The 24,543-nt window shown below is 46.5% G+C and overlaps 3 protein-coding genes across 10 annotated transcripts; 1 reads left to right on the plus strand and 2 right to left on the minus strand.

The window, feature by feature from the left end:
- Positions 1-374: 374 nt before the first annotated feature.
- Positions 375-3,890, minus strand: LOC100384553 (uncharacterized). 5 transcript variants are annotated; one of them, XM_008649977.4, is made up of 4 exons: positions 3,460-3,838; positions 2,023-3,291; positions 971-1,932; positions 375-708 (listed from the first exon to the last, which is right to left on the minus strand). In XM_008649977.4, the coding sequence occupies exons 2-4, from the start codon at positions 3,109-3,111 to the stop codon at positions 657-659; spliced, it is 2,103 nt and encodes a 700-aa protein (XP_008648199.1). In that variant the 5' UTR covers positions 3,112-3,291; positions 3,460-3,838; the 3' UTR covers positions 375-656. The 5 variants fall into 5 exon arrangements, 4 of the variants coding, with proteins under 4 accessions (XP_008648199.1, XP_008648198.1, XP_008648196.1 ...); XM_008649976.4 differs by having other exon boundaries at positions 3,387-3,838; XM_008649974.4 differs by having other exon boundaries at positions 2,023-3,294; positions 3,387-3,838.
- Positions 3,891-13,058: 9,168 nt separating this feature from the next.
- Positions 13,059-15,244, plus strand: LOC100384433 (uncharacterized). 3 transcript variants are annotated; one of them, XM_008649969.4, is made up of 4 exons: positions 13,075-14,188; positions 14,341-14,517; positions 14,662-14,793; positions 14,894-15,244. In XM_008649969.4, the coding sequence occupies exons 1-4, from the start codon at positions 13,202-13,204 to the stop codon at positions 14,915-14,917; spliced, it is 1,320 nt and encodes a 439-aa protein (XP_008648191.1). In that variant the 5' UTR covers positions 13,075-13,201; the 3' UTR covers positions 14,918-15,244. The 3 variants fall into 3 exon arrangements, with proteins under 3 accessions (NP_001170441.1, XP_008648191.1, XP_008648192.1); NM_001176970.1 differs by having other exon boundaries at positions 13,059-14,188; positions 14,662-15,146; XM_008649970.4 differs by having other exon boundaries at positions 14,341-14,534; positions 14,662-15,218.
- Positions 15,245-16,136: 892 nt separating this feature from the next.
- Positions 16,137-23,756, minus strand: LOC100383604 (uncharacterized). 2 transcript variants are annotated; one of them, XM_008649904.4, is made up of 4 exons: positions 23,558-23,735; positions 18,682-19,148; positions 17,035-17,707; positions 16,137-16,958 (listed from the first exon to the last, which is right to left on the minus strand). In XM_008649904.4, exons 2-4 carry the CDS (start codon positions 19,120-19,122, stop codon positions 16,519-16,521), a joined length of 1,554 nt encoding a protein of 517 aa, XP_008648126.1. In that variant the 5' UTR covers positions 19,123-19,148; positions 23,558-23,735; the 3' UTR covers positions 16,137-16,518. The 2 variants fall into 2 exon arrangements, with proteins under 2 accessions (XP_008648126.1, NP_001169723.1); NM_001176252.1 differs by having other exon boundaries at positions 16,138-16,958; positions 18,682-19,151; positions 23,558-23,756.
- Between the last annotated feature and the right edge of the window lie 787 nt (positions 23,757-24,543).

Genomic DNA, 24,543 nt, shown 5'->3' on the forward strand with positions numbered 1-24,543 from the left:
CTAAGTTTGATTTTGTTCAAATTTATTTGTCTTATCTTTTATTTGTTTTATTATTTTTTTGAATTTAAGGCTCTAATGTGAATTTTGGGCCAAAAACTGAATTTCGGGTCTAAAATTAAATTTCGGGCCGTAATGTGAATTTCGGGCTTTTATAATTTCGGGCCGCCCGAAATGAGCCTGGCACGTTTAAGCAATTACGGGCCGGGCCGTGGGCCGAGAGCTAGGCCCATGGGCCGGCCCGGCACGGCCCGAAATTCAAACGGACCGGACCGGCCCGAAATTCAAACAATACGAGCCTTTTCAGGCTTGGGCCGGGCCGAGCCGGGCGGCCCGAATGTACACTTATACCCGGCAACAGGAACAACGACAGGGCATGGACGCAACACGGCCACATAGCAGTGGAACAGTACCGGTGGGCGGTGTCGACTGCGTGCTGACTGACTGACGTGGCAGCGTGACAGAGCACATTCTTTAAATTCATTTTGCAGGCAACAAAAGAGCTGATAAGAAACGACCGACACGACAGCAGCACCGCCCTCTCTGCAGTCTGCACCAGCACTCTGCAAGTGGCGATCGTCCTTCGAGATCGCCGCCGCGGCTCGCTAGCTCCCCCCGGTTGTACAGGCGACGAGAGCTTCATTGTCTGCCGCCTTCTTCTACCTCGCGTCCGTTTGTATGGTCAGCCTCCGAGCGGTCTTGGTGAACTCACTGCAAATTCAGAAGTAATCGTACATCAGTACGATAGGAAACCACATGGAGATGTCCTAGTCCTAGCTTGAAGCGATCCAAGTCAAAGTACCATGAGGATCGGATGCTTCCAAGGAAAGAACACCTAGATGAGTTTGATGCTTGAAGATAACCGTGTCTAGTAGTTAGGTTGGAATGCTTAGCACCACGGCCAGGAACACTAGCAAGTAAGCGACACAGGAACCGAACGCCGCTTCAGACTGACGAAAACCACCGTACGGACCTGAAAGGCTCGTCGCCGGCGTGCTTGAGCGCTCCAGAAGCGCCGTCGCGGTAGAAGACATGGCTCGTCAGCTCGGCCCTGTCGACGCCGAACATGTCGGCCAGCCTCTGGTAGAGCTCCTCGTACGACGCGACAGCCGAGAGGTCGAGCGTGCGCCCGACGTCCTCCGACTGCATGAACACCTTGCAGTGCCCGAGGAGATCGTCGTCATCAGTCGCCGTCGCCGTCGCCGCCGCCTTGTTGTCCTGGCACGACGACGGGGCGCCTCCACTGATGGACGGCGTGCTCCCACTCGCAGTCCCAGCTGGGCTCGAGGCATCCGAGTTGTTGCTCACCGTCCTCTCAGTCTCAGCAGCGTCGTCGGACGGGCTCTTCTTCGGCGCCGGCAGCGGCCGAAAGCCTAGAGATATCTGCTGCTCGGTGAGAATCGGTTTCCCAAACAGCATCAGCTGCGGCGCCGGCGCCGCCGCGGCCGACTTGACGTCTGATGGTTTCTTGTGCGGGGCGGTGCCAATGGTGAGCAAGCACGAGATGTCGTCCCGAGCTGCCGGGTGGCCGACGATGAGGCCGCCGGCGATCCTCGGCCGCGCGCCGTGGTCGAGCTGGTGGCGAAGCCCGTGCGCGTGCGGCGATAGACTCGACTGCAGCCTGGTGAGGTGGTGGAGATCTGGTAAAGATATGCCGAATTGCGCATGCCTGGCTCCCTGTATGCCTGCAGGAGGAGTGCCGCCGTCCGGGAAGTAGCGCATCGGGCCAACACCACGGCCCACCAGAGGGCTTCCGTGGAACATCGGCGCCGGGAGCTGGTGGCCCTCCGGGTACAATGGGATACACAGCTTCTTCCTGCTTGGCGGCGAGAACGGCGTGAGGTGGTGGATGGCCGGCGTGCTTGAGACAAGCTCGACCAGCCATGGGCTCACTCTCTTCACGTTCTGTAACAAGTCCGGTTCATCCCAAGCGACCTGGCCACAAAAAAAAAAGGAGCTTTGAGATGCCGTCCTTGAGATGAGAGTACGCATGGACGGACAGTTATGGAGGTTGGTTTCATCTACCTGAAGAAGCCTCCAGGGTGAATTGGGCCATCGGATGGGGTCAGCGACCTGCACGGCGGCGACAGTGCCCATGAACCAGCTGATCCTGGACGAGTCCTCCGTCTCGAAGGCCATCTTGAACCTCATCCCGGCGCACCACTGGGTGCGCATGGCCGCGCGGACCGCCCCCGCCTTGACGCAGAACTCCGGCGTGCTCGCCCTCGGGTAGTAGACCACCTCGAACGGCTGCCCGCTCGCCGCGAGGTTGGCGGCCTCGACGACCTCCTCCGGCCGCACCAGCACCCTGACCTTGCCCCTCGCGGCCGCGTCGTCCTCTTCTCCTCTCAGGAACGTGGAGAAGCCGGCGTACCCGTACCCGTACCCGCCGCCGTCTGGCGGCTGGTGGTGCGGGAACTCCGGCCCTCCTCCGATGCCGCCCTTTTTGGCGCGCCGGATGCCGACGCAGAGGTCCCCGTTCCCCGTCCTCATGAACACGATGGAGTCCCCCGCGACGAGCCTCTTCTGGTTCACGAAGGCGCTCCACCCGGTGGTGAGCAGGTGGCGCCGGGGCGTGCCGCGGTAGATGTGGCGGAACTTCCAGACGACGCCGTGCACGTCCTTGGCGAGCACGGTCTGGACGGGCGGGTCGGCGGAGTAGTCCAGCCGCGGGAAGATGGTCTCGGCGCAGTACCGCGGCACGGAGAAGCCCCCGCCGTTGTTGGCGTCGGACTGCGTGAGCGTCTTGGCGAAGGACGCGGGCTTGTCCTCCCGCGCGCCCGGCGCCGCGGCGTCGGCGTGGTCCGGCTCGTTGGGCCGGACGGGGGCGAGGCGGACCCTGGCGAGCACCTCGTCGGTGTCCGGATCGGCCAGGAACCGGACGGCGTCGACGCGGCAGAGGACGAGGGCCGGGACCCGGCCGGCGGGGAGGTCGGCGTGGGCGTGGCCCTGCGCGTGCTCGGCGTGGCCCTGCGGGAAGTAGTACACCCTGGAGTGCACCGGCGGCATCTGGACCATGCCGCCGGCGCAGGCGTGCCACAGCTGCGGGTCCACCAGGCACCTGCCGCTCTCCCTCTCCAGCTCCATGGCCGCCGAGTCCACGAAAGTAATCATCTCCCACTCCCACTTCCCGCGGCCACGCTACCCCGGAGGCGGTTTCGGCGGGAATTGAGCGCGATCTCCACCCACCGGCCACCGCGACAGCCTTTATGGATGAAATTTCACGCCTCCTCCACTAGTACCACGACGAGAAGCCTTTCCGCTGCACAGCCGCCATCACCACCACCACAGTCTCTGCTGAAAAAAGGAAGCAGGGGGAAGCAATGGAGATATTACTTTTTTCTCCGCCTCAGAAAATTTTGCAGGGAGGGAAAGGGAACCCAACCAACCCAGCAGCACGGCAGCGCCACGCCAGCACCACAGCTCCACAAGATTGCGGAATTCATCGGGCCAGTCACTCACCTCTGGCCTCTGGGCTCCTGGCAGACAGGCAGGCAGCAGCAGGCCACCAGCACCTTCAGATCCCTCCAAAGCAGGGGTAACGACGGATTCGGGGGCAAAATCGGCACAGCTCGACGGGCTCGTCTTCCTCCCCACCCCACCCACGGTCACACTCACACACTCTCTCTCACACAGGTGAGCAGACCTCAGCTGACATGGGGGCAGCAAAACAACTAATAAATAGAGAGAGAGAGAGGAAGAGAGAAAGGGCAGTCAAGCAAACAGCTCTGCATCTGAAGGGGATACCTCTGCCTACTCTGCTTAGTGGCTTAATTAATTGTAAATTGCTTATTGTTACTTTTCAGTTGCACACCCAAAGTGCCAGCGCTAGTGCTATTTTCCACAACGACGAGCTGCATCATTGTACTCATTGTCCACTGCTGTCTCATGTCTCTCGTAGCCGTTCTCTCTCTATCTCTCTCGATCGATCGGAATCAGAAGGAAACAATCAGGCAAATCTAAAAAAGTGCTGTTGTTTCCATCGCACATCATACAACAACAGTAATACTTTTTTGCACAGAGTCATGTCGTCCAGCAGATTGCATTGGACAACAACACGGGGCTAAGCAGCGTTTATGCCGCAGCTTTCACGTGGTCACTACAGGGAAGACTTCGGGGGTGTTTGTTACCCCAAACTAAACTTTAGCCCCTATCACATCGAATGTTTGAACCTCCGTTCCGGTTATTAAATGTAGTCGAATTATAAAACTAATTTGTCAACCGAAGATTAAAAGACGAGACGAATCTAATCCAGTTGGTTGGGTCTATATTTCATACTCTTATTTGAAAGTCAAACGCTTGATGTGACCCGGGCTAAACTTTAGCAGGGGCAACCAAACACCTCATCCATGGACCGTGACTCTTCTTCCAAGCTCCCAAGTTCCGTTACAGCGTTTATGCATGCGTGCGGCGAGGCAATTAAGAATGTCTTTTTCTTTTGTTAATTATAATCAGGTGTGACGTGGATAGGACTGGATCAGATGAGGCCTGTGTTTGGTTGGATGTGTATGGAGGGATGGAAGGAGGCGGTCACAGTTTTTATAATGTTTGGATGGAAGTCACGTAGGGCGGATTTGGTGATCAGGGATCCCGAGGTAATCCATAGGGAGAAATCACTTTGCTATTCAAATTTAAATACCAATGGAATTACTTCTCTATGGATCCCCTCGGGATCCTTGACCACCAAATCAGCCCGTAAGGACGAGGTAAATCCCGAAAGGGACGGTGTCACCTCCTCGGTTCATCCCACTTTAACCTCAAATCAAACACATAAAGTCGTGGAGACGTACAACTGGGTTAATTAATGAACCGGCCGGTATATATTTGGGGATTAAGGATTTAAGACGGGATCGATGGATGATCTAGCTGCTGCTGATGCTGCTTATTGACAATGACATGTGTGCCTCTGCCTCCTCTTTCGTACTCGTGCGTGCGGATGGACTAGAGCCGACTCTTCCGACTCCTCATCAATACTTAGGGCCCGTTTGGCACAGCTCCAGCTCCTGATTCTAAGCGAGGATCTGGAGGAGCTGTGCCAAACGGGTATTTTTTAAACTGATTCTTGTGTGGAGCCAAAAGATCGGGAGTCGTTTTTGTGAAGAAAGGTGGGATCTAAAAAAACCTACTCCACCCTTCCTTAAAATAGCTTCTCAACCAACCAAATATGGACCTCCTCTTAAAGTTTGATCGAAATTACCCGCAATTGCCATTGGACAAAAACATAACGAGCCAATTTATGGATTAAACATTTGAGACCATTTTATGCACTACTATGATGCGAATATTTTATATATTATTGTTTTATATTTTTTTCCGTATATACATCCTACTTATTGGTTTGTAACAAAGTTGAAATGCAAAGGGTAAAACAGACAATCGCCACAGACCGCCAACTCTCAGAAGACAAGAATCAGTTTACTTGCCAAACGGTTTTAAAAATGATTCTGATTTTCTAGGAGAATCAGGAGGATCAGCTCCTCACGAGGATCAGGATCTGGAGCTAAAGAAGCAGGATCCGAAGTTTTGCCAAACGGGCCCTTAGTAGGCTATGATGAATGATTATGCATGACGGCCGGCCAAGCTAGCAGACCGCTGCACCATCTGCAGTCGCGTCGCTAGCTGTTCTAACTTCTCCCGGCCGGGCGGGCGGCCGCCGACGACGGATCGGGATCGCTGTCTTGTCTCGCTATACTAGAGTGCAGCTGGTGTCGGCAGCCCACGAGTCCACCTGTCGTGCGGCGTGCTGTTGCTTAATTGTCAGCAGGGCCGGGTGCCCGGGTATGCAGGCAGTAGGGCATCGTCATGCATTAAACCGGATCGGAGGAGGACTAAACCCAGCCCAACCCAACCGTGAAAAGCAATTCTCCAGTGCAGAGCTGTCCGTCGTCCGGAGCAACTGGGCCACTTGGACACACGCTCGCGTCGTGCACGGACACCGTCGGATATGGAGAAAGCAGGCACGGACACCGCACCAGGTACCACACCGGCGGCCGCGCTTTTGAGTTTTGACCGCGCAAAAGTTAAAAAAAGGCAGCGAGAGGGCGACCGCGACGACACGAGCCAGCGTCCCGGTCGGTCGGTCGGTCGGTCGGTCGGTGTGGACGGTCACGTCACGGGGTTAATGGCCTGCTCGTACGCGCGCGTGCGTGCCCATGACAGGGTGCGTGCGTGACCCACCCAACCAAAGAACAGCGCGCGGGGCAACGGCCAACCACACGTCACCACCATGGCAACAGTACGTGCCGGCAATATATCTATCGCGACACGGCGCGCGTAGCTAGCTAGATGCCCGCGCTTTCAAGATCAGGCCCAGCTAGCACTAGCAGCAGGGGTCCCTCCCTATCTATCCCTAGTGCTGCTGTCGTCCCCTCTCGCTAGCTGCAGTGACACTCGAGCTTGCAACAGGGTTTGCATGCAGTGACAGTGTGACGACAGTCACTCGTTGCAGTCGCTGGCTGCACAGCTTGCAAGCAGACAGCAGGATATATATGCACGCGCGCACGAATAGGACGATGCCGTGCCCGTGCGGAGTGATGATGAGCTTATCATTCGCGCGCGCGCGTACGCTACGCACGTCGCGTACGTCGCTTGGTATTTCGTCAGGCCGTATAGTATATATATAGGCGGCCCAGACCTAGTGCTGCCATTCTGCGTCCTATATCTCCGGCCTGATTGATTGTCCGTGCCGCCACTGCACAGCACAAAGAAGGAAAAAGCTGCGCGTAAACATACGTACGTTGAATGCGATTAATGATCCGTGTGTGTCCGTCCGCACGGTACATGCATGCATAGTCGTCTATGTATGTAAGTAGTGCATGCGTACACTCGTACGTATGTATACTAAAATACCAGCAGTACAAAGCAAGAAAGAAGATCCGTGAGCTAGCGTAGCGTAGCTGGATCGATCGAAGAACAGGTACGTACGTACGTACGTATGTGTTTGAGCTAGCGTCGCGTTTTCAGCGCCTGTCCCTGCGAGCGCATGTGGGCTTCAAGTGTCCTGCTGTCCTGGTACACAGGCAGGGCACTACATATACAGTGCTGCTGCTCTACGGCTCCTGCTGTTTGGTTGCAATGACAGAACGGGACAGGATATGACAATCCCTCAAATAAGGTTGTTTGGTTCAGGACCAAGGCTTAGGACATGACTATCCTAGTGTTGTCTCCAGTTATGCCTCAAAATTGGAGGGACGAGAGATGACGTCAGAGGATGTCCTTGTCCTGGCTGTACGGCAACCAAACACACCTAACAAGACGGGACATGACTATCCTTCAAATAAGGTTGTTTAGTTTAGTGTCAAATGTTGGAACATGAATATCTCAATGTTATCTCCAGTTATCTTTCAAAATTAGAGGGATAAGAGAGGACACCACGGGACGTCTATGTCCTGTCTGTCCCACAACTAAACGCAAAAGTGATCGATGGGTACGTATCGTGACAGAGACCGTGCCTGCTTTGTATATATATATATATATATATATATATATATATATATATATATATATATATATATATATATATATATATATATATATATAGTTATGTACTACCATGTACATACGTACATACATACAGTACACGGAAACCTAACCGAACTTTTTGTATTTTGTCCTTTTGTTGGAAAAAAATTCACGTTTAGACCTTAAAAAATTTTAATATCATTTTTGGACCCTTTGCTCGACGCCATAGGCTATGGCGCCGAGGTAACACATCTCGGCGCCATAGGCTATGGCGCCGAGATACGTGTTGCGCTGCCCCAACCCAGACGACGTGGCGCGGACGTGGCACCGAGCTCGGCGCCAAGATCTATGGCGCCGAGCTCGGATGTATAATGACAAAGCTTGTCTAGTTCAGTTGGTAGAGTGCAAGGCTTTTAACCTTGAGGTTGTGGGTTCGAGCCCATGGTGGGTGTTTAATAGTTTTTTTGTGTTTGTCACTATTTTTTTTATCCATATTTTTCGTTTATGTTGTTGATTTGTCCGTTAAATTTATTTCTCATCTAGATTTTTTTTTTTGACTGATTTGTTTATTCATCTAGATATTTTTTGTTTTTATTTTTGTTTATTCAAACTCCGTGACGCAAGGACCATGCACATAATCTATTGGAGCACTCCGTTTATGTACCACTATGCGCAGAAACTGCTTTCTAGAGAGTAGTTAAATGGTCACTTTGTTTTATGCGTCCTCTACTAGCAGTAGCTAATAACTCAATAAAAACGGGGAAAATCCTGGGGGTACGAATTGGATATGCGAAGGTGTCGAAGTCTATAGCTAGTTTGGACGTTTTCAGATCATTTTTTATGTTTTAGTCTTCAACTACCGGCCATCGTCCTTTGCACAGATCAATATTATTTGCCTAATTATTTACTTGACGGTAATGTTAGACGTAAGTGCATTGATTAATTTATGAATTTTTTAACTGTATTAGATGGTAGTTGTTATAATTACTGACATGATAGTTGTTATAAAAAATATGTGGTAGTATTATTTGCAGTGTTATAGGTGAGATGCCGGATCTAACGTGGGAGTATGGAGAGGAAATTAGGGATGGTTTTAGGTGCAAGTATTACCGTAAAGTGAAGAGCTAAAGAGGTGCTAAAAGATTGAAGTAGTAGCATCTGTATATTTGCTTTCGTCGTATGAAGCTCCGTCCCTTCCTTCCAAGACCTAGCTAGTCCTAGACTACTACCTGCTCGTCAGTCAAAAAATCGTATGAAGCAAAAAAATCTAAGTATTACCGTATGAAGCAAAAAAAATCTAGATGATAAATAAATTTTGACGGACAAATCAGCGGCATAAACGCGTCAGTCAAAAAATCGTATGAAGCAAAAAAATCTAAGTATTACCGTATGAAGCAAAAAAAATCTAGATGATAAATAAATTTTGACGGACAAATCAGCGGCATAAACGAAAAAATCTCGACAACAAAAAAAATCAGCGACAAAGACAAAAAGTATTAACGCCGGTGGGGTTTGAACCCACAACCTTAAGGGTCTGTTTGGTTGGGCTGTGGCTGTGGAAAAAGTTGCTGTGGGCTGTGAGCTGTGAAAAAAGCTGTTGTAGGCTGTGAGCTGTTAAAAAGCTAAAAATCGTTTGGTGGAAACTACTAAAAGTCGTTAAAAGTTTTTCGATATATATTTTCACAGTTCCATCCAAAAGCCAGTAAAAGCATGTCCAGGGGTGCTTTCAGTTTTGCACTGCGAGAAAGTCGGCTTTTAGAAAAAGCTGCTTCCTGGATCCAGCCCTTTGGTTGGCTTTTGACTTTTAGGGGGCAAAAGCCAAAGCCAAAAGCCAAACCAAACACACCCTAAGGTTAAGAGCCTTGCACTCTACCAACTGAGCTACATGAGCTTTGTGATTATATATCCGAGCTCGGCGCCATAGATCTTGGCGCCGAGCTCGGTGCCACATCGGTGCCACGTCGTCGGGGTTGGGGCAGCGCAGCACGTACCTCGGCGCCATAGCCTATGGCGCCGAGATGTGTTACCTCGGCGCCATAGGCTATGGCGCCGAGCAAAGGGTCCAAAAATGACATTAAAAATTTTTAAGGTCTAAACGTGAATTTTTTTCTAACAAAAGGACAAAATACAAAAAGTTCGGGAAACCTAACCTCTTCATGTCCTCGAGTAGAGTAGAGTAGAAAGTACTTGACGGTTGACACTAGGCTAGGCAGGCAGCGTGCGCTGGCCAGTGGTACTGTGCAGTGAGTACTTAGTATTCAGGCGCACGTGAGAGTGCGACGTACTACGTGCCGTGACGACCGCGCGCGCGCGCGCGGGCGTGGCCGGCGGCGGCGGCGCGCTGCCCTGGCAGAGTAGTGGCCGGCCTCCTGCATCTGCATGGGGACGTACGCCGCTTGCTCGCCTCGGGATCCAATCCAAACAAAATTCTCTACAGCTAGGGTCTCCCTGTCTCTCCTCTCCAGGGGTGAAACTGCTACCAGCACGCAACCAACGACCCAAACCGGCTACCAGACAGCTGGCCACGATTCAATTCAAATGTTTCTTCTCGATTTTGTCTGAGCCCTTAATTAATTTTAATTCAAAAGCAAATAGAAATTGGGCTCATCCAAATAATACAATCCGATCATTAGATTATATAGTTTAAAATTCAGAGACCATTACTCCCTAGCTAGTTCTAGCTCGAACTAGAACTCGCGTAAAAGACTGATCCGTTGTCTTGCCAATGAGCTGTCACTGGATCCAAAAGCTTGCAGCTGCAGCCTCGATTTAGGATGTCCAGTTAGCAGATGCACCCCCGTTTGGTGATCCAATGCCGGCTTGCTTTTGAAACGTACGGGACTGCGCGCGCGCGGCCGCTGTTGCTGGGTCGTCGCTCTCTCCAGATCCCTAGCTCACTTGCACACTGCTTCCATTCAGCCTGCGTTTACGCACGTTGGGAGCTGGGAACGAAGCCAAAGCACGGGCGACGAGTCGGTCGTGAGTTGTGACGACTGACGACGGGCGTAGCAGTCATGCCATGCGTGTGGTCCATGATTCTTTTTGGGCCTCGGCCTGCAGTGAGTTGTTAATTTCATCCCTGTTTGGGCCTCTCTCTTTTGGTCTGGGCCTCTCCCAAGCCATCCCGACTTTCTTACGGTATATATAAACTCAATGCAAAACTCCTATGCAATGAATACATGGATGATTTTCCCGTGGACTGAAAATGGGCTTTCATCTCAGGTTTTCCTGTTCTTCATTTTCCTACGATTTTGAAACGACTGCATAATTTCGGGTGGGTGTTGTCAGTTGTGTCATTGACTCATTGTGTGTATCCACCACAAGGTGACCTCCTCATCAACGTGACATTTTTTTAATTCAAAAACAATGCGCAAAAAAAAAACTTTCTAAAGTATGGAAAATATATGCATGCCTTCAAAAGGTACGAGAAAGACTCTAGATATATTAGGACAAGAGGCAACCGATTAACGTATCTGTAGCCTGTCTGAAAGCTTCCAAAAACAAAAAAAAAATACACCTTTTACTAACCGTCGCATATATTAAGATAATTTTAAGTAGGCCTATTCACTCCCCCCTATGTAAAAAATATGATGATTATGTTATTTAAACTAAGTAAAAAAATGGTAGATAATAAAAAACTATACGTATAAATTACGTTATTTATAAAATATTTAACATAAAAAGATATGGTAAAAAATGATGATGATAAGTTTTATTCCGCATAATGTTACACATAAAATTTTGTATTTTTTAAGGAATTGTATCGATAAATTATGTTTTGTAAAATATTAAGCATAAAAGTTTGTCGGTATAACTTGGCGTCTTTCAAAAACTAAAAGTTATGGAAACATCGCTACACCCCACGCGCCCAACGAAACACATGTAAGGTGGAAGTTTCGTCGTGCGTCGCACCCCTTCCCACGCGCTCAGCGAACGTCGCCCCACATCCCCATGTGCCCAATAAAATAATACAAAAATGGAGCGCGCCCATTGGGATTCAGGCAATGGTCACAAGGAACATAGCGCTTGTCTCTAACCACTGCAACTCGTGTTGGTTTGCGTTGTACAAAGGTTATATATTATAAACATATATGCACTAATAATTAAAAAAAAATTGTGTCGAGCCGGGCCAGCATTGGGGATCGAGAAGGTGGCCCATGCACGACAATCTATAATACAATACCTTCTCCCTCACCGTCCTTACCGTCCTTGATCTTGTGGCCGTGAAAAGAAGTGAGAGAAAACTTGATATTCTAACCTCACATCATGTACCTTGAATAACTATTTCATGTAAGCAATGTCTAGTGGCGGATCTAAGGGGACTAAGGGGATTCGAGGGCCCCTGCGCCTAGGAAAATAATGGAGAAGGAAGGGAGAGGGAGGAATAAGAGAAGGAAGGAAGAAGAGGAAGAGAAAATAGGAGGAATATAAGAAGGAAAAAGGAAGAAGGAAGAAGAGGGACAAAATAAGAAGAGGAGAAAAAAAGGAGATAATTAATCTCTAACCTCTCCTTAAGATGGATCCTGAATCCGCCACTAGCAATGTCTACCTAAAATAATTACCTCTAACCTCTCCTTAAGACTAATTAGAAACTGTAACGATGTACGAGTAACTAATTAGGGTGTGTTTGGTTTGACTTTTGGCTTTGGCTTTTGCCCCCTAAAAGCCAAAAGTCAACCAAATGACTGGATTCAGGAAGCAGTTTTTTCTAAAAGCCGACTTTCTCGTAGTGCAAATCTGAAAGCACCTCTGGACCATCTTTTAGTAGCTTTTCAGATGGAACTGTGAAAACATATATCGAAGAATTTTTAACGACTTTTAGTGGTTTCCACCAAACGGTTTTTAGCTTTTTAACAGCTTACAGCCTATAGCAGTTTTTTCCACAGCTCACAGCCCACAACAACTTTTTTCACAGCCACAGCCCAACCAAACAGACCCTTAGTCTTTCTAAAGAATGAAAGCTGTGAGATTTGTGACCCTTCAGTGCCTTTTGCAACTTTCAACAAATTAAAGTTGTACGAATATTTTTGTGGAAAACAAGGGAAGTTATAGGATATATGGTTGTTCGGTGTTTTTTATCGCAAAACTTTGGTTGATTAGTGCGATGGATTTTTTAATCGTCAGCATAGAAAAAAAAATCTTTAGGCCTAGAACAATTTTCTCTTGAATCTAGAATATTGTCCGGCTTTATAAAAAGAAAATGTTCTACCTTCATGGCTAATGCGTTCTGCATTCGTATTAAAATAAAAAAAATGTTCATCTACAAATGTCATTTAAACACCTCATGTGTGGTGTGGTCCTGCTGTAAACTCAAGCTTTCATTGTGAGGGACACAAGGTGACAAGGATGCAATCGTAATTTACTTTGAATACACGATTTGGAAACTATAAGCCTATTCGTTTGTCTTTAATCCGTACCAGCTTATACTATTTCTACATTATTTTTCTCACTATGAATTGCGGCTGGAGCAGTTCAAATAACTGGCTTTAATTCGAAGCGAATAGCCCATATAACATTTATTATAACATCAATTCTTCATTAAAAAAGCGATATGCAAAGCTACTTTCTTCCACGTTGTATATGACATTTATACGGCGCAACGCAATGCGCATGCTGGCTGATCGCTTCACGGACGCTGTCAGGCTTCGGCCCCTAGAGGAAGCAGAACGGATCAAAATCATCGCAGTGGCCTCTATTCGCGCCCAGGGTTTTCCTCAAATTGGAATTGGGGAACGAGCGGGAAATGGTGATCGGCCCCGGCGGCGGCAGCGGCAGCGGAGCGAAGAAGCAGAGGGCGGATGAGCAAGGGGACGGATGCGAGGCGGTGGGTGCGGATGCGGATCCGATCCCTTTGGACCACTCCTCGGTGCTGCCCAACGACCTGCGGTATCTCATCCTGACGCACCTCCCCCTCAAGTACGCCATCCGCACGGGGGCGCTCTCGCGCGAGTGGCACGGCCTGTGGAAGCGCCGGTGGTCGCACCGCGACCCCGCCGAGGGCGAGGTGCACCTCCGCCGAGGTGCCGGCTCGAGGAGAGAGCTGCACAAGTTTGAGCAGCAGCGGCGACCGCTCCCCCCGATGGACCGTTTCTCCCTCGTCGTCGAGACTGGGCTCAGGTCCTCGGAGCTCCGGCGCTTCATGAGGTACGCCGCCGACCGCCGCGTCCAGGACCTCCACGTCGAGACACGGAAGAGCATCAAGAAGAACGAGAACCTCAACTTCCACCTGCCGCTGTCGAGCCCGGCCCTCGTGCGCCTCTCGCTCCGCCGCATCAACATCTCCAACATGTACTACAGGGGCGCCCAGCCGTTCCGCGCTCTCGAGGTCATCCAGCTCTACCTAGTCTGCATTAATGTGTGCTTCGCAAAGATGATGGGGCTGTGCCCCAGCCTGCTCACTCTCGACCTGCGAGGCTGCGTCATCAGCTGCGGCGCTCAAAGATTGTTTGTGCCGCCGACCGTCAGGAATGTCACCGTCGCGGAGTGCGGCGGGTATTCCAAACTGTGGTTGAGGCTCGCGCCTAACCTTCGCTCCTTCCGTTACAGCGGCGACGTCCGCAGCAGGCCCTTCTACCTTCCATTGCAAGCCACCGCGCTTGCTGATCTTTATATTCGGTCTGCCAACCGGCTAGAAGGAACAAGCCAGCACAATGCCGATAATCTGAGATTTGCTATCCCCAAGAATTTACCAGGCCTCAACGTTCTCACCATCTGTTCCAATGCCCTCCAGGTAACCCTTTTCTTTCTCCATACTGATTCTGTGGTCTCCTCTCCTGCACCGTTAAGTTTCTTGATATTCCATAAACCAAGAAGGAAACAAGATCATAGTATGTGTCTAGCTAATCGTGCCTTTTTATTTATTTATTTATTTATTTATTTTAGGTTGCATCATATTCCTTGCCAATGCCAAATGACGGTGCCCCGTTCCCTACTCGCAACTTACGCAGTTTGAGAGAACTTCAACTGCTCATGTTAGACATGGAAGCTGTCAACCTAGCTGACCTCTTCGTGTTCCTCAAGACCTGCCGATGTCCTAATCTGGAGAGGATCTTTGTGCAGGTTAACCAACACCTTTGGTGTGTCTTTTCTAATTTTCTTTGCTTCATAGTCATCGTCCTGTCTTTTTTTTTTTTTAATTTCATCTACATCTGAATTCTTCTCGAATTATAATTCTTCTGAAATGGTTATGGTTCATCTTTGTAGCTCCCGGCCTTCAGTCATGTGCCCGTGAAAGGTCCCATTGATGAGGTGATGGAAGAGCCATCTCAGGATGGCTATGGTTTTGACAACCTTGTGATGGTGAAGGTCATGAACTTCAATTGGCGCCCTACCGAGGTGCAGCTATTGGGTTTTTTGTTGAGGAGAGCTAGCCCCCTATGTGAACTATTGATAGTTTCTAATAATGCCATGCCTCTGAATTTGTCTGGTGTACCAGACGAAGATCTTACGCTTCTACTAGATGGTATCGACAATGGCAAGATAACGGTGAGGAAGTCTGACGATGCTGAAATTCAGCCATGTCATTCAGAGGACTTTATCAAGTTCTAGTTGTCAGTGACAAGGAGGGTTCAGAACCATATGGATATAGCAATACCAAACTGTTAGGGAATTATCCCTTTTTTAATTGGTTGTAGCTCTTATAGCTCTTCTGTCCACCGTTCTTATGATTGTAGCAGTATCAATACATGAATTTTTGGCTGTTCCGAGTGCTAAAAAAAAGAACCATTAAGCAAGATTTGGACAAGGATTCTTGGCTAATAGATCTTCTGTCCACCGTGTCGACACACTTTATGAAGCGGCTCACCACTTTTTAGTTGAGTTTTTTAAACGACAGCTAGGGTGTACACAACCAAAGGAAAAAAAATAAGAGAAAAAGACATAACAACATCATCTATTATATTAATTACTGCTACAGCACATAACAGAATCTTCAACTCTATCCTTTAACCGAGTAACACTAAATACTCGCGGCTCATCGACTCGCTCGGTTTGACTCAAACCGGATTAGCTCATTTGAATTTTTTGATGAACTGAGCTATCATTCCAGCTCAATTTGTTAATGAGCAAGCTCGGTTTGTTAACAAGCCAACTTATGAGCTCAAACGATGATAGATGAATATGTCTGTATGTTAAATTGGTCTGTGTGATTGTTCCTTGCCTGTATTGGTTGCACCAATGTAAAACAATGCATGAACGTGTTATATCCTCCTCAAAGGAGTTATATTTAGAGTCTCGTCGTAGTTAGGGTTGAATATCGAGCCAACTCTACCCGGTTTGGACGAGTTCGAGCTGACTCGTTAAAGTAACAAGTCGGCTTGACTCATTAACCAAACAGACTGTAATTTAATATGTAATTTAATATGCTTCTCACCTTGTCGAAAGCCTCATGTTCATGCGTTGCGCCAAGTTCACAGTGCTAGCCACACTCCTCGTTGTGGCCTTGCCTCGCCCGTTCGCCGGCGATCAGCGTCCAGTGGCCTCCAGTTCCAGGTCCAGGAACACAATTGCACAAGTCGGTGCCGCCTCCAAATCTCAAGTCTGTGAGCTGATTGGTGCGACGTATAGGTGATCAGAGCCGGCCCAAGCTATATGACTCGGCACGAGATACAATTATTTTGCAGTGCACAACTCGATAATAACCGAGTCTAGGCAAAACATGGCAGACGCCAGACAGCAGGTACCAAGACAAAACTTAAGACATTGAGGCTTTCCAAATTAGCCCTAAAAGGGTATTATTAGACAAGTTTAACAGTGGACAAAACATGGCAGACGCCAGACAGCAGGTAACAAGACAAAACTTAATACATTGTTAAAACTATTTAAGTGATTTTGGTCTGGCTGACTGTTGTTGTCTCGGGGCAGCAGCTCATCATCCCAGCAAAGTCGAAGACAATACTTCAGAGAGCTTAAGACAGCGAAGGCAGAGAACTAAAATGTAATTTCCATCACGCTCACAAGAATATCTTGGTTGTTGCTCACTCTGGCCCTGGTTGTGCAGTAGAGGAAACTGCTGCTCAGGAACATGGGAAGTCAGGCTTGTAACAAGGATCAAACTATTGGTCAAAACATTTGTCTCTCAATCCATGGCTCACATTCCTGCAAGGGCCAGTTGAGATGTGACTGCTCCTCCAAATTAGCATTCAAGAAACCTGCTTCTGGTGATGACTCATTCTTAGGTTCCTGCCAGTTGAGATGTGACTGCTCCTCCAAATTAGCATTCAATAAACCTGCTACTGGTGATGTCTCATTCATATGTTCCTGCCAGTTGAGATGTGACTGGTCCTTCAAATTAGCATTCAAGAAACTTGCTCCTCCTAGTGATGTATCATTGGTAGGTTCCTGCCTGTTGATATGTGACTGGTCCTTCAAATTAACATTCAACAAACTTGCTAGTGCTATATCATTCAAGAGACCTTTTGTTAGTAGTGTATCCGAGATCCCAAGATCAGAAAAACTAGCAACTGGATAACACTGGCTGGGGTCGAAAACAGCATCTGAACCTATAAACACCAAAAGTAAGTCTTGCACACCAAGTTCACAATATTGCGATGATAGAAAGCATTTAAGAAAACTTACCTGAACATAAGTCTGGAGCTTGAGTTTCAGAACAGGCCTCATGTTCAGGGGCACAGAAAGCTGAAGAAGAATGCATCATAAGGTAAGCTTTTGACTGAGATATTGTATTGCATTCCATTGGAATCCGTTGCTCAATGCAAGCCGAAGGACATTGAGCCAACCAGTCATTACTTGGGCTATAGCTGGAACTTTGGATCGAAGGGATCTCTGTCTGAATGGAACCGAATATGGTCCCTGAAGTAGAGAGTCTGCCACCATATACTGGATAGCCACTGCCAATGGCACTACCAACATGCACCGACTGATTCTTTGTCATTACATAGTTCAAATCAGTGGGACAAAAGGTTTTCTCAATGGCACCAGGAATTTGCACACTACTAGTAGATGCATGGCATTTCAAAGGTCTGGTTGGAAACACTGTATCCTTACCATAGTCAAGGTGCTCAAATACAATTAACTCATCCACAAGTTCTTGCACATCAACAACCTTTTCTTTTGAGCACTCATTTGACCGTTTCTTGCCATGTGATTCTCCAGGAGTTTCACAGTCCATGTCTTTATGACTAAGCTGAGAAAGCATATATTCTGGATGGAGAGGCGAACCACATCTCTGTTTTCTCCTTTTTCTGGTATTCCAAAAGTTTTTTATTTCATTATCTGTGCGGCCAGGCAACTGAAATAAACACAATACGTTTGTGTCCAACAAGGTAAAATTGAATTAGTGAAAATGGTTTACAAATTCAAGGTAAAATTTACTGTGAGTGAAGAATAAGAAAAAAACATGAAATGCATTCAAAACACAAATAATAGAAACACCACAAATGAAAGATATTTCAGTTTATCAGAATAGTTAAAAGTAGCATCAATATCTACTTCCCATAATTAGCCATGGAATAGTTATATAAAGTGACATTGTCCACGTTTAACTACAAAATTCAACATCTACCACCGCGATCAATAATCCAACAAGGGATACTTGGCCACACATATCAAGTTAGTAAAGCAACAGGTAGCAAGGTTCGAGGCATGTGCCATGTTCAAAATACACAGGTAAAATGAACATCAACATAAAGTATGGCATCCTGAAAAGTAACTGCAGCTACAATGGTGTTGGCATCTTAAAGGTCATGTAGGCTAAGATCTAGTAAGAGACAAAACAACCTAAAAAGTACAAGAACACCTTCAAAGTGTTAAAAGATATGATAATTGCACGAGCTCTCAAGCATATGGGAATATGAGAGCATTGATTAACGTATTAAAAGGATGGTGCAAGAGAAACAAACAAACTTATAAATGGCAAATGATGAATTGTCCAAAGAGAAATGCAAAGGTAATGATATTGATTTACATATTAAAGGATAATCCAGGAGAAAGAGAAAAGGTAAACTTATAAATGGCAAATGATGAATTGTCTAAATAGAAATGCAAAGGTGAGGATAATGACTACAGAGTAGGTGTTGCTAAAATGTGAACGAAAATACATAGAAGCAGAACAGCAGCAGGTGCAATATTGTAGCCTCTTATTCCAAAGCAAGCTGGGTTAGACTAGATACGGAACCCAATATTAGATACCAGAAAAGGAAGTTCTCAATGCAAATGCAGCAAGTAAGCAGGAAACTGCAGGAGAACAGCGAGCGCAACACTTACATATGAGGCCATCATGGACCACTTGGGGCCCCACCTGATGTAAAGCTTGATTATCTTTTCCTCTTCCTCAGCGTCGAAAGGATCCTTCTTAAGATCGGGCCTGAGGTGGTTGGTCCAGCGGAGACGGCAGCTCTTGCCACAACGGTTGAGCATGGCATTCTTCTGCACCTTATTCCAGTTCCCCGCGCCGTGTACCTCGACGTAGTCTTTAAGACGCTTATCCTCTTCGGGCGACCAAGGACCCTTCTTCAACTGGGGCGCCCCACTGGGGTTTTCGTAGTCGCCGATGCTATCGGTCTCCTTGTCTTCATTGTCAACGTGCTCATCGTCGGCCGAGACGTACTCATCGTCCAGGGGAGAGTTCTCTCCATCCGGCGCAGGGTTCTCGTCCACCCTCACCACCATCATTTTGTTTTTGAACTTTGAAGGCAGCTGGGTCATCCTCCAAAAGCTAGGGCTCCTTTAATCTACTGCAAAGAATTAAGCGAATCGAGTGAAGTCATCAAATTAAGAGAACCGATTGCAGCAATTGCACCCCAACCAATCCAATCTAATCCAATAAAGTAAAATCTATTAGTAATCTAGACAGATAATTAGAATCTTGATCTAATCCAATCAAATAAAATTAGTACTGATGCTTGTATATTTTAATACCATATGGAAATACTACACCATAATTACAGATGGAGGGTCTCTATCACGTATGCAGAGAAAAAGTAGTCATATGAGAGGTGTCTTCGTGTTTTGGATTCTTGTGTGCACATATGACTGCACAGTTTTATAATACAGATTTATGATTCCACAATATTTATGGCTCACATATGACTGCGCAAATTTGGATTGTGCATATATTAGTGTATAGTTTTTACGAATAGAGTGAATGAATGGCTACATGTAAATCAAATAGGCTGTTACATTGTTGGTTGAATAATCAGTGTAGACTACTGGTTAATTAGCCAATCCACTATTAAGGTTCAAAGCTGTCCATTAATGGACAAGACATTTTGATAAAGCTGTCATTCGTGGTCTCTTTTCATTGCCATAAAAAAATTAAAATTTTCTGCTGTTCGAAAGAAAAAATGAGTACCGAAGCACTGAATAGGAACGACCCATTAAAAGGTTATTCTGGTTTGTTTTGTCTACGGTGTGTGAGGAACATGTTTCTAGGGATAACAGCTATTGACTATCCATTTATTTATTTATTTCTTCTTTGGTAGAGACAAATATAGGTGGTTCAAATAGAGCATGCAGAGACCATGGAGAGGGGAAACTGCAGCCAGATGGACACAGTGACCCTCAATTGAGAAATTATTTGTTGAAATGCTCAGGCCACACAGCGTTCTGGAAGACCTATTGAATCAATTTGCAGCAGACTGAAAGCTATAGAAGGCTGCATTAGAGGAAACTTAATGGGCAAGTATGTTCATTTCTCGGCCTATACAGTTTACACACTAGATCCAAACATAAATATTGATGAGTTTGGCATACCATGTTGTACTGCTTTGAACCTGACATATCCTGAAACTATCAATCCATATAATAATGAGAGGTGAACCAATTTTCTTATTGATAAATGTTATTTACTTAGTGTGCTTTTGCTGGTCATTTGCAGCTAAATCCAATGATTTCAGGTTGAAGGAACCCTTCGTATATGGGCCTCACCCTCCCCCAGGGAAGACCGGTGCAAAATATATCATCATGGACGATGGTCAGAGGCTTGATCTTCAATATGTGAAGAAAAGAAATGATCAACATCTAGAGCTTGGTTACAAGGTGAGTATCAACTTCACTTTGGTTGTAGAAGCTGCTGTTTTTCTACACAATGTCATTGGATTTTTTTATGTCTTCGATTCATTGTGTCAGATTTCCCTAGGTGGAGAGGCATCTCAATGATGGGGATTTTGTTCTTTTCTATCGGCAACAAAGTCTTCATAGATTGTCTATCATGGGGCATCTCATCAAAACTATGCACTACTCAACTTTCCAGTTGAACTTACTTCACAATACAATGATGGCTTCTTCGATGGCGATGAGATGAATATGCATGTAAATGTGAATTGAACTCTGTTTTCTTTTCTCTTGACAGTTAGTAGTTTCTGGATTGACACTGTATAGTGGATGCAGGTATGGCGAGAGTGTGTTAGAGGTTAAGAAGAATCCTAACTGGATATGTCCAGTTTGTTGTGACATCTGCAATTGCAGTTTATTGCAGAACTAAGAAAGGATGGTTCCCTACTGGTTCTGCGTATAGGAAGGTATGCTTTATTGCATAATGTTCCATTTTACATTTAGAAGGCACAAACTGCTACTTGAATTAGGACAATATATACTTTGTTTCTGGATCATGCATCTCTTATTAGCCACAAGAATATGAGCTTTTACTTAGCTTACGGTGGCTTAGCTATCGTTTAGTAGTCGAGACAATGTACATCATTTTTACTTGTTAAAGCTTGTTGGTCCACAATCATTGTGGCTTTCTTTGCCTAATTTTGCGGCCGCATTAAAATGTGTCCTATAAGGTGTAACATATGGTTTAATTTATTCTCCTACTGCATAAAGTGTTTAGCGCCCGATAGGGCGCTTCCTTTTTCTAGTAAAGATTAAAGCCAGAACGACAGCCTTGGGGCTGCGCCATGTCTAGCCTCGCTGACCGCCCTCACCCATGAAGTTCAATATCAAAGGCAAAAGCTAAGAATGCAATAATTCCTATGGTGTCATTTGATAGCTTGCCATGGAACAAGAAGCAAGAAAAGTACAATGAGCACAAGAAAGCCAAGAAAGACTCAGGTTACGTTGTGATTGTCACCATAAGATTATGATATGTGGGCTTACTGTAATGTGTGAACACTTGTTTGTATTTGATTCACCATCCTAAAATGAGGACTAAACTTTAGTCCCAGCAAATTTTATTTAAAAGACCTATTTTAGTTACCTGACTACATGAGATATGTATTTCTGTAAAAATCTATGAACACTATATGAGATATCAGCATGTGCCAACTGCCAACCCTTCATGTACAAATTTGTGGACGCACAGGAAGTACATGAGAAATTTCGGTTACAATGTCACACACGCACACATATTGGAGCTTTCGGAACTGTAAACAGATTAGCGTTCCTCCATAATCTGCATTTTTCTTTCTTGTAATGGTGTACAGTTGGAACACAAGTATGAGAGTCTGCTAGGAGCAATAAGTCATTCACCCCCAACTGATACCACCTGGTGTAAGGCTATCTCCAGCAGATTTCCTATCTCATCCCCTATTTCAAACTTCTCTCTGCAAACAGTGTTAAACGGTGTCATCTACAGACTACAGTTCCGCATCCCCTATTTTACACACTCTACTGGAGCAATGTTTTCAGATCGGCTGATCGCTCCTGATCGCCAGAGGGGCGATCAGCCGACAAATCACGATTAGTCGACGACCAGTCCGATGATTAACCGGGCTCTGATCGGTCAATCAGACATCTTGATCGTTCAGGGCTATAGGAACCAATCAACCTTCATATATATAACTACACGCCCATGGACATGGCTTCAGGTTCAAGCTTTCAACAAGGCAAACAGCCATTCGTGATACGCCCATGGGCATGGGCAGCAACAGGCCAACAGCCATACTACAGCATGAAGCAAATAATCACTGGAAGGATTCAGGCTTTCAACATCTAAGTAAAACTGAAAACCAACAAACATGGACATGGGCTGATGGGCAGCAACAGGCCAACAGCCATATGCATTCTTTTTCGTGTCCAGTGATATTATAGTTAATCATGATTCAACTGAGCTGACAGTTTATGCCATCGTTGGTTGCAACAATTGTAGGTTCTGTATTTTGAAGATTTTGTACCTTGTCAGATATCACAGTCCTCTTTTGATGTGTTGATGAGCACAGGCTGGCAAAGCTATGGTTTCAAGTTAAAAGGAAGTTTGCTGGGTGATGAAGGAAATGCTTTTCTTGAGTGGGATAACATGACATTTGCTCGTATTGATATTGCTATTCACACTTACCATGAATGATATCCCGTTTTCACACTGTGCACTGCATACTCTTTTGGTCATTCACAGGCCTTTTTTCCCAATGAAAGCTTCAATTTATATGTAGAAGGTGGATTTTCTGTCGATCCTTGATTTTCTCTAGCCACTGCTATGCAAGAACAGCAGGGATCTCAACAAGAAAGATACCTTGTGAGGAAGGCACTCAAGTCTGCTCTATCTCACTTGAAAGCAGACCATGCAGGAGATTTTCTTAGTTGCCATGGCCAGAGAGTATGTGCCTTCTACATATTTTTTTTTAGTTTTTTTACTACTACCACTCCCTGTCCCAAACTATAGGCCGCTTTGGTTTTTCTAGTTATATAGCTTTGTTGTGAACTCTGTCACTTTCATTCAAATTGTGAATCCCAGTTCTGTGCATTTTGGGCTGCTCGAGACCTGTATTATAGAGTTGCAGCTTCCTAGGCTCAAACCAATGTTTCCAGATCGGCTGATCGCTCCTCATGATTAGTCGAGGACCAGCCCGATTAACCGGGCTCTGATCGGTCAATCAGAAATCCTGATCGTCCAGGGCTATAGGAACCGATCAACCTTCATATATATAACTACACGCCCATGGACATGGCTTCAGGTTCAGGCTTTCAACAAGGCAAACAGCCATACGTGATACGCCCATGGACATGGGCAGCAACAGGCTGACAGCCATACTACAACATGAAGCGAATAATCACTGGAAGGTTTCAGGCTTTCAGCATCTAAGTAAAACTGAAAACCAACAAACATGGACATGGGCAGCAACAGGCCAACAGCTATACGCCCATACCTACAGAGCACACCAGAAAAAAGGGACAAGCTCTGGATTCTGGAGACTGGAGACCGTACCTGCAGGACGGCTGCTGGCGCCGCCGCGCCGGGGATGGAGGAGGGGCCGAGGGGGACGATGCCGCCGTATCCCCCGTCACCGGTAGCGCGACGCCGTCACCGGTAGCGCGACGCCGTCACCTGTTCCGCTAGGGTTCCTCCCTCGGCAGCTGGTTGCCTGGTTCGTGTCGTGTATGCCTGGGCGTTGCTTTATGTTGGCTCTTGGTTGTGCTTGTGCAGCTTCTGCTCACGTGGGAATTGGAAAAAAAGGAAGCTGGGCTGGGTCGCTGGACAAGTGAAGTGGGCCATTGGGCCGAAATTTCAATCCATCCAGCCAGGCTGATCGTTTCTAAATTAATCGGACGATCAAGCCTGATCGCGTCATTACCCTTGATCGGCACTGGCGATCAGTCGATGAATCGCCGATTAATCGTGACTAATCGAACGTTCTGAAAACACTATACTGGAGACAATCTAAGATTCCATGCTTTTTTAAGCTGAACTTATACCCGCAGGAAATGGTAGGTTTGCTTTTTGGGGCATGGAGGTCTTTTATGATTAGTCCTATGGTGTACATTGTTTGACTTCGATTAATCGTTTAAATGTATTTGGAACTCTAGATGTACATAAGCTCTAAGTTCTTGAAAGCGTGACTTTCAGAGCCCAGTGGTATATTGGTGCACCATGAATACCATCATATGCCATGAAACATGACAGCATCCTTATGTTAAGCAATTCCAACATATTATTTCCTGTCAAGCTTATGAGAACATCTACCTGTTTTTTTAATATGAGAACTTGATTTGGGTGACCAAGGCAACTTGTTGATTGAATAAAGAAATGGCCATATGAAATGAAATTAATGAGAAACAAAAAGTGAAAGGGAAATAGGGTCAAACATTTTCCTATAAATAAATTTGGTGGTTGAAATGCCCAACATAAATATTGGACTAACTAGTTTGCTCTATATTATATGTTCTACAGGTGCATAAAGGTTCAACACAAAC

Source organism: Zea mays, chromosome 6 (assembly GCF_902167145.1).
Source record: "Zea mays cultivar B73 chromosome 6, Zm-B73-REFERENCE-NAM-5.0, whole genome shotgun sequence".
NCBI classification, from domain to species: Eukaryota; Viridiplantae; Streptophyta; class Magnoliopsida; order Poales; family Poaceae; genus Zea; species Zea mays.